The sequence below is a fragment of the Pseudoliparis swirei genome, chromosome 9 (assembly GCF_029220125.1).
Source record: "Pseudoliparis swirei isolate HS2019 ecotype Mariana Trench chromosome 9, NWPU_hadal_v1, whole genome shotgun sequence".
In the NCBI taxonomy this organism is placed as follows: domain Eukaryota; kingdom Metazoa; phylum Chordata; class Actinopteri; order Perciformes; family Liparidae; genus Pseudoliparis; species Pseudoliparis swirei.
Genome location: NC_079396.1, coordinates 802858 through 812862, shown reverse-complemented (window position 1 = coordinate 812862; position 10005 = coordinate 802858). Strand labels below are relative to the sequence as shown.

General features: G+C 51.7%; 1 protein-coding gene across 1 annotated transcript; it reads right to left on the bottom strand.

Annotated features, from left to right (window-relative positions):
- Positions 1–21: 21 nt before the first annotated feature.
- On the bottom strand, positions 22–8078 carry LOC130198954 (solute carrier family 2, facilitated glucose transporter member 1-like). Its single transcript, XM_056422083.1, is given in 9 exon segments — positions 22–645; positions 717–920; positions 980–1081; positions 1147–1251; positions 1592–2005; positions 2692–2932; positions 5854–6014; positions 6819–6911; positions 7917–8078. Coding segments are annotated over 9 exon segments (1542 nt in total). The 5' UTR covers positions 7935–8078; the 3' UTR covers positions 22–441.
- Positions 8079–10005: the final 1927 nt, after the last annotated feature.

Genomic DNA, 10005 nt, shown 5'->3' with positions numbered 1-10005 from the left:
TTTTGAATATACACAATGTCAGAGTTTCAATATACATATAATATATATATATATATATATGTGTGTGTTTAATTAAAGGGTTGTTACATAGAAATACAGTAAATGAATAGATATGTAAATGTTGGGTATGTAATTATACAAATACAAAGACTACATAAAGTTCTTACTCTAGTTTCAGTTATTATGAATTATTATGAACTCCAGATAATTGTTTCATTGATGTTGAAAATAATATTAATAAAACAAAAACAATTGACATGGAAAAGTAAATAAATAAATAATAACTTAACTACAAAGAGATGTTTCTGCAGAGTTATTAAAATAATGATGTCACACAATGATGTCATCGGTCTCTAATGTGCCCTAACATTCGTTGATGGGATATTTAAAGGTGCGCCAGCTAACGTTGCGGCACGCCAGTGTGTGAATGTGCAGCAGAGGTCAAAGGTCGGGGTCGTCCCCCCGGAGGCTGTTGAACTCCTCGGGGGCCGAGTACTTGTCCCCCTGGCCGGCCGCCCGGCGGAACCCCGCCGCGATCTCGTCGAAGCTCCGCCCCTTGGTCTCCGGGACCTTCAGGTAGGTGAAGGTGAAGAAGCCGAGCAGCAGCACCGCGAAGATGATGAAGACGTACGGGCCGCACAGTTGCTGAGTGACATCACAGAGGTCAGTCACGGAGAGCGTTACCGCGACATGGTGGGAGCGGACGCTCGCCTCACCTCCACGTACGGGAAGCCCATCCCCACCAGGAAGTTGGCCGTCCAGTTGCAGAAGCCGGCGACGGCCACGGCCGCGGGCCGCGGGCCCTGGCCGAACAGCTCGGCCACGAGGAACCAGGGGATGGGCCCGGGCCCGACCTCGAAGAACGCCACGAAGCTGAAGACGGCCACCATGCTGACGTAGGACATCCACCTGAGCCGGTCCTGAGGAGCCCAGAGCGTCACCCCGGCCAGAGCCTCGGGACGGCGAGTCAGACACTTACCAGCAGCGCCATGGCAACCGTCAGGAAGGCGGCGGACACCGCCATGCCCATCAGGCCGGTGAGCTGCAGGGGTCTCCGGCCCACCCGCTCCACCACGAACAGCTGCAGAGGGAGGAGCGTCAGCGCCACACGGAGGTGGAGTCACTGCAGGTCGACGTGTCACTTACAGAAACCACGGTGAAGGCCGTGTTGACCACTCCGGCTCCGATGGTGGCATAGACGGGCTGAGACACACCTGCACGCTCAAAGATCCCCGTCGAGTAGTAAAACACCTGAACACGAGGACAGGAGCATGAGCAGGAGCCACGCCCTCCTCAAGAGGTCCTCAGACAGGTACGGTACCACGTGGTGGGAGGAGCCACCATGTGAGGTACACCTGGTGGGAGGAGCTACCATGTGAGGTACCACCTGGTGGGAGGAGCTACTATGTGAGGTACCACCTGGTGGGAGGAGCTACCACATATCTCTGATTCTGCGTTCCTTGTTGAGTCGGGTCCCTCCAGCAGGACCTCATGTCCCTGGTGACGGAGCAGTGAGGGTGGAGCAGCTTGTGACGTATGCCGCCACTAACCTGTCCCTCTCGTGACCTCGCGGGCTCCTCTGGTGACTTACGGCGTTGATGCCCGACAGCTGCTGCGAGAGGTGCATTATGACGGCCACGCCGACGGCCGGCCGGTGCTCGGGCGAGCGGAGCAGCTGCAGGACGCCTTCATCTCCTGCAGGTCCTCAGACACGTCCTCCGAGCGCGTGTGTGTGTGTGTGTGTGTGTGTGTGTGTGTGTGTGTGTGTGTGTGTGTGTGTGTGTGTGTGTGTGTGTGTGTGTGTGTGTGTGTGTGTGTGTGTGTGTGTGTGTGTGTCCTCACCTGTGTGTGCGCGGCTCTCCTCCCCCAGGTTGATCAGGAGGTATCTGGGGCTCTCCGGGCAGAAGGGCAGCAGGACACACTGCAGCACCGCCGGCAGCACGGTGAAGGCCAGGAGGAGGGGCCACAGGGAGGGGGTCCCCATGAGGGCCTGGGTCCCAAAGACCTGCACACACACACGTGTTCCATGACTCAGAGGAACTCAAGCGTAAACATGCAGTCTGAACATTAAAGCTCCACGTGCATCGTGACGCTTTCAGACCCACACATGAAGACTACGAGGCCGCAGGGCGTGACCTGTGACCTCAGCGACCAGCTCACCTGAGACGGCCGTGAGGATGAGTGTGTTTACTCATCAGCATCATCACGTCGGCACGGTGACAGCGCGGCGGCCCGACTGACATTAAACCTTCATCCCATTATTGGATTATTGTCGCATGTCCACATCCTGATTCACCAGACGCGTCATGTGACCTCACACTGGTGACTGGATATGTACATTATATATGTTATAGATGTTGATATATCTGAGACGGACTGTGACCTGTCCAGGTGACCCTGTCCAGGTGACCCTGTCCAGGTGACCCTGTCCAGGTGACCCTGCCTTCGCCCTCATGAGGATGAGTGGTTTGGATGATGTAATGTTGACATGTATGTTTTCTATCCAGCCTTTTCGTTGGCTTGTTAGCTCTTCCTGCACCGTGATATTAATGCATCTCTATTATGTTTGTATGTTTTTGAATTGTATTGCTTGAATTGTGCAAATAGATGAACCTACACATCCCCGTTTGTAGGCGTTGGTTAGTCCCGCCCCCAAACAGGAAGAGGCCAATCGTAGCGTCCGGGTCTCACCTGCGCCATGAGGATCCCGACCACCACGCCCAGTTGGTGCAGAGTCCCTAAAGCTCCTCGGAGAGCCGTGGGGGAGATCTCCTCCACGTACAGGGGCACGAAGCCGGTGCTGAGGCCGGAGTACACGCCCACGACGAAGCGGCCCACGATCAGCATCTCAAAGGAGGCGGCCATCTTGGACAAGCCCATGAACGCAGCCGCAACGAAGGCCAGCACGTTGGCCACCAGCATGGAGTTCTTCCTTTAGAGGAGACACCAGCATGGAGTTCTTCCTTTAGAGAAGACACCAGCATGGAGTTCTTCCTTTAGAGAAGACACCAGCATGGAGTTCTTCCTTTAGAGAGGAGACACCAGCATGGAGTTCTTCCTTTAGAGGAGACACCAGCATGGAGTTCTTCCTTTAGAGGAGACACCAGCATGGGTTCTTCCTTTAGAGAGGAGACACCAGCATGGGTTCTTCCTTTGGAGGAGACACCAGCATGGAGTTCTTCCAGCAGAAGACACCAGCATGGAGTTCTTCCTTTAGAGAAGACACCAGCATGGAGTTCTTCCTTTAGAGAGGAGACACCAGCATGGAGTTCTTCCTTTAGAGGAGACACCAACATGGGTTCTTCCTTTAGAGGAGACACCAGCATGGAGTTCTTCCTTTGAGAGGAGACACCAACATGGAGTTCTTCCTTAGAGGAGACACCAGCATGGAGTTCTTCCTTTAGAGAGGAGACACCAGCATGGAGTTCTTCCTTTAGAGAGGAGACACCAGCATGGAGTTCTTCCTTTAGAGAAGACACCAGCATGGAGTTCTTCCTGAGAGAGACACCAGCATGGAACATGGGTTCTTCCTTTGAGGAGACACCAGCATGGGTTCTTCCTTTAGAGAGAACACCAGCATGGGTTCTTCCTTTAGAAGACACCAGCATGGAGTTCTTCCTAGAGGAGACACCAGCATGGAGTTCTTCCTGAGAGGAGACACCAGCATGGGTTCTTCTTCCTTTGAGGAGACACCAGCATGGGTTCTTCCTTTAGGACACCAGCATGGAGTTCTTCCTTTAGAGGAGACACCAGCATGGAGTTCTTCCTTTAGAGGAGACACCAGCATGGAGTTCTTCCTTTAGAGGAGACACCAGCATGGGTTCTTCCTTTGGGAGAGACACCAGCATGGAGTTCTTCCTTTAGAGAAGACACCAGCATGGAGTTCTTCCATTAGAGAAGACACCAGCATGGAGTTCTTCCTTTAGAGGAGACACCAGCATGGAGTTCTTCCTTTAGAGAAGACACCAGCATGGAGTTCTTCCTTTAGAGAGGAGACACCAGCATGGAGTTCTTCCTTTAGAGAAGACACCAGCATGGAGTTCTTCCTTTAGAGAAGACACCAGCATGGAGTTCTTCCTTTAGAGGAGACACCAGCATGGAGTTCTTCCTTTAGAGAGGAGACACCAGCATGAAGTTCTTCCTTTAGAGAAGACACCAGCATGGAGTTCTTCCTTTAGAGAAGACACCAGCATGGAGTTCTTCCTTTAGAGGAGACACCAGCATGGAGTTCTTCCTTTAGAGGAGACACCAGCATGGAGTTCTTCCTTTAGAGAAGACACCAGCATGGAGTTCTTCCTTTAGAGAAGACACCAGCATGGAGTTCTTCCTTTAGAGGGAGACACCAGCATGGAGTTCTTCCTTTAGAGAAGACACCAGCATGGAGTTCTTCCTTTAGAGAAGACACCAGCATGGAGTTCTTCCTTTAGAGGAGACACCAGCATGGAGTTCTTCCTTTAGAGAGACACCAGCATGGAGTTCTTCCTTTAGAGAAGACACCAGCATGGAGTTCTTCCTTTAGAGAAGACACCAGCATGGAGTTCTTCCTTTAGAGAGGAGACACCAGCATGGAGTTCTTCCTTTAGAGGAGACACCAGCATGGAGTTCTTCCTTTAGAGGAGACACCAGCATGGAGTTCTTCCTTTAGAGGAGACACCAGCATGGAGTTCTTCCTTTAGAGAAGACACCAGCATGGAGTTCTTCCTTTAGAGGAGACACCAGCATGGAGTTCTTCCTTTAGAGGAGACACCAGCATGGAGTTCTTCCTTTAGAGGAGACACCAGCATGGAGTTCTTCCTTTAGAGAGGAGACACCAGCATGGAGTTCTTCCTTTAGAGGAGACACCAGCATGGAGTTCTTCCTTTAGAGAGACACCAGCATGGGTTCTTCCTTTAGAGAGGAGACACCAGCATGGGTTCTTCCTTTGAGAGGAGACACCAGCATGGGTTCTTCCTTTAGAGGAGACACCAGCATGGAGTTCTTCCTTTAGAGGAGACACCAGCATGGAGTTCTTCCTTTAGAGGAGACACCAGCATGGAGTTCTTCCTTTAGAGGAGACACCAGCATGGAGTTCTTCCTTTAGAGACACCAGCATGGGTTCTTCCTTTGGAGAGAGGAGACACCAGCATGGGTCTTCCTTTAGAGGAGACACCAGCATGGAGTTCTTCCTTTAGAGAGACACCAGCATGGGTTCTTCCTTTAGAAGACACCAGCATGGGTTCTTCCTTTAGAAGACACCAGCATGGAGTTCTTCCTTTAGAGAAGACACCAGCATGGAGTTCTTCCATTAGAGAAGACACCAGCATGGAGTTCTTCCTTTAGAGAAGACACCAGCATGGGTTCCATGGAGTTCTTCCTTTAGAAGACACCAGCATGGAGTTCTTCCTTTGAGAGGAGACACCAGCATGGGTTCTTCCTTTAGAGAGGAGACACCAGCATGGAGTTCTTCCTTTAGAAGACACCAGCATGGAGTTCTTCCTTCAGAGAAGACACCAGCATGGGTTCTTCCTAGAAGACACCAGCATGGAGTTCTTCCTTTAGAGAGGAGACACCAGCATGGAGTTCTTCCTTTAGAGAAGACACCAGCATGGAGTTCTTCCTTTAGAGGAGACACCAGCATGGAGTTCTTCCTTTAGAGAGGAGACACCAGCATGGAGTTCTTCCTTTAGAGAAGACACCAGCATGGAGTTCTTCCTTTAGAGGAGACACCAGCATGGAGTTCTTCCTTTAGAGAGGAGACACCAGCATGGAGTTCTTCCTTTAGAGGAGACACCAGCATGGAGTTCTTCCTTTAGAGAGGAGACACCAGCATGGAGTTCTTCCTTTAGAGCGTGTTATGGATAAAGGAAGTCGTACCTGCCGAAGCGGTTGACGAAGAGGCCGACGGAGAAGGAGCCGCACATCCCCCCCACGGAGAAGATGGCCACCGAGAGCGCCCACAGGCCCGTGAGCGTGCTCCTGGGGATGGGCTCGGAGAACCTGGCGCTCCACGTGTCGTTGTAGAAGCTCTCGATGATCTACGGCGTGAACAGAAACCTCGTCACTCGCTCCATCAGCACCACTCAGGGATCCTGGAGCTCCATCCTCCCGTTGCCGTGACGAGGTGACCTGCTCTCAGAGGTCGTTGGAGTTAAGAGACCTTTCCAAAACAAGACTTAAAACTCCCACGTAAACATATTATTCAAAATAAAATATCCCAGTAAGAAGATGGAACATTTGGAGGAACCTCAACCCACACTAGTCATCATGACCTTTAGAGGTCACATGAGGTCAGGGAGTGACCAGGTAACCCGGTGCTTACAGATGGGCTCCTCAACCCTTTAGGCCTCTGACTAACCGACTCATCTCATGAACCTGTTCCTCGCCCCACGGACCTTCAGGACAAAGGTTCTCCACCTGAAGGCTCACGGAGGAACAGATGAGCCTGAACGCGACGCAGGATGAATCCCGTTGGGTCCTGAATCACACACTAAGTGAAGACCTCCTGTGTGAGAGCACATGGATCAGATCCTCGTGGTCAATGTTCTCTGTCTCTACGACGAGGTCCTGAGGTCCCGTTGGACCGCAGAGGAGTGGGCGGGTCCTTGACCCCACCGGCCAATCAGAGGCTGCAGTCCGCCTCTCCTGGACCGACGCGCTGCTCTCGCTGTGAAGGCAGTGAACGCACCGCCTGGATTCTGCTTTACCAAAACACCTGCAGTATTTATTCTTATAATATATACATATATATATTTCTTTATTTCTATATTTTCTTCATATTTCTTCATCCTTCTATCTCACTCATCCCTCACACAACTACAATAAATATAATACATTCTCACATTCTGAGGAGCGTTGATGACGCCGGTGTTGTAGCCAAACTGGAGGGAGCCAATCACAGCGGTCCCCACAGCCATCATCAGCTGGGGGGTCACCTGTTGGTATGACCCAGAGACACAGGTACAGGTGTTTAACAAGTCACCTGTTGGTATGACCCAGAGACACAGGTACAGGTGTTTAACAAGTCACCTGTTGGTATGACCCAGAGACACAGGTACAGATGATACACGTGGTGAAGGTCTGAGTTTCAAAGCTTCTGTTTAAACTTTCACTTCCTAGAGCAGAGATCTAACAGGCCTGTTAGCCCCGTTAGCCTCGTTAGCCCAGTTAGCCACATTAACCCAGTTAGCCCTGTTAGCCTCGTTAGCCCTTTGCCCTGTTAGCCCAGTTAGCCACATTAACCCAGTTAGCCCCGTTAGCCCAGTTAGCCCTGTTAGCCCAGTTAGCCACATTAACCCAGTTAGCCCTGTTAGCCCTGTTAGCTACCAGCTGCCCACTCATCCTCTGCCATGTTGAGAGCCGTGTGGAGTCAATCCCACTTGCTTTGCATTTGGAATCACCTTTATATACATTTAGCTGATAATACTTCCTTATTGTACTTGTACGTAGTACTTTTAGATAATACATTATAGCTACTTTCATGAAAATAATAGGCAGGATTGTTTACCACTGCAAAGGTATGCCGACTAGAAACATGTCCGTCTGCACTGTGTGCGTGTGCGTGTGTGTGTGTGTGTGTGTGTGTTGTCAAAGCTTCCTGATGTCTTTATCCTACAGTGGTGTGCTGGACCCCACTGTCTCTACACCACGAGTCTGTTTATAACATTATATCATATATAACAGGTGGTATAGCCCAGTGATGACTTTACACTATAGTGAGTCTACTAGTCTGTCTATAACATTATATATATATATTACAGGTGGTATAGCCCAGTGATGACTTTACACTATAGTGAGTCTACTAGTCTGTCTATAACATTATATATATATATTACAGGTGGTATAGCCCAGTGGTGACTTTACATACTGGGTCTACTAGTCTGTCTATAACATTATATAATATTACAGGTGGTATAGCCCAGTGGTGACGCAGCCGTTACCTGGCTGCTGCACTCCATCCTGATTGGATCGCTCACAGAGTCCACTCAGAAATATCCAGATCGATAACTCGTCTATTTCCTCCTAAAACCAGTCATGGTGATGCGTGTTCACTCCGTCCAGCCAGGTGCACACGCGTGTGGCCGCTCACCTGCTGCCTAAGCAGCTTAATGACGACACGGCTAAGTGGGTCTTAACGAGCTGCAGGGCCACGCTCTGATTGGCCGAGAGGAAACACAGAGAGGTAAACTGACTCATTAACTCAGGATTAATATCATCAGATTCATAATCCTGTGTTAAAGAGAACATATAATATAGAGGGAGGGAGAGAGAGAGGGAGAGAGAGGGGAGAGGAGGGAGAGAGAGGGACAGAGAGGGAGGGAGAGAGGGGGGGAGGGAGAGAGGGAGGGAGAGTGAGAGAGACAGAGAGGGAGGGAGAGACAGAGAGGGAGGGGGAGAGAGACAGAGAGGGAGGAGGAGGGACAGATGGGAGGGAGGAGAGAGGGAGGGAGAGAGAGGGGGAGAGGGGAGGGACAGAGAGGGAGAGAGAGAGAGGGAGAGACAGAGAGGGAGAGGGGAGGGAGAGAGAGAGACATAGAGGGAGGGAGGGAGAGACAGAGAGGGAGGGGGAGAGGGAGAGAGAGGGAGGGAGAGGGAGAGAGACAGAGAGGGAGGGAGAGAGAGAGAGAGGAGAGAGGGAGGGGAGAGGGAGGAGAGAGGGAGGAGAGAGGGAGAGGGAGGAGAGAGGGAGGAGGAGAGAGACAGAGAGAGGGGAGAGGAGGGAGAGAGAGGGACAGAGAGGGAGGGAGAGAGACAGAGAGGGAGGGAGAGAGAGAGACAGAGAGGGAGGGGAGGGAGGGAGAGACAGAGGGAGGGGGAGAGAGAGAGAGACAGAGAGGGAGGAGGGACAGATGGGGAGAGGGGGAGAGAGAGAGGAGAGAGGGAGAGGGGAGGGAGGAGAGAGGACAGAGAGGGAGAGAGGAGCAGAGAGGAGAGAGAGGGAGGGAGAGAGAGGGGGAGAGGGGAGGGAGAGAGAGGGACAGAGAGGGAGAGAGGAGCAGAGAGGGAGAGGGAGGGAGAGAGAGACAGAGAGAGGAGGAGGGAGGGACAGATGGGGGAGAGGGAGGAGAGAGGGGAGAGGGAGGAGAGAGAGAGGGACAGAGAGGGGAGAGAGGAGAGGGAGAGACAGAGGGAGGGAGAGAGAGACAGGAGGGAGGAGAGAGGAGGGAGGAGAGAGAGGAGACAGAGAGGGAGGGGAGAGAGAGACAGAGAGGGAGAGAGAGAGACAGAGAGGGAGGGAGGGAGAGAGGGAGGGGGAGAGAGACAGAGAGGGAAGGAGAGAGAGAGACAGAGAGGGAGGAGGGAGGAATGGAGGAGAGAGAGAGACAGAGAGGAGGGAGGGAGAGATAGATGGAGGAGAGAGAGGGAGGGAGAGAGAGGAGGAGAGAGACAGAGAGGGAGGGAGGGACAGAGATGTAATTCTCTAGTTCCTGTGAGTGTGTGGTTGTAGTGTGTAGTTGTGTGTGTGTAGCTGATGTGTGAGTTGATGTGTCTATTCTCCAGGCTGTGTAGTTGATAGTCTGTGGTGTGTCACCCATCTTATTAACAGTCTCAGTGGCTGTTTTAGTTGATGTGAAGGAGGCGTGTCAACCCTCTAGTTGTGTGTGTGTCTGTGTGGTCAGCAACTACAGTTGTGGGTGTGTAGTGTTCCTTTTGATGTGCCAAAACTCTGGGCGAGCTATCTTGAGCCAAGTGTGTGTATCTCCAGTTGACACCTTCTTGATGTGTAGTCTGGATTCAAGGCCGGCCACTGACAGTGTAGTGATGCTGTCTCTGTGTGCAGCTTCACACTGCCAGAGCAGCCTCTCTCTTGTTATCCTTCTCGGTGTGTTCTGAGCATTTGACAGTGAACCACCAGATTGATCTCTTCTGTTCAGGACCTGGGATCTCAGGCACTGCACTCGCTCTTTTCTCTTCCTACCTTAGGATTATGGTAACTTGGAGAGGATCTGTGTCTGATCCTTGTGTGTACTACTGGGGTTCCTCAAGGTAGTCCTGGGTCCCCTCTCTTCTCTGTATACATTCTCTAGG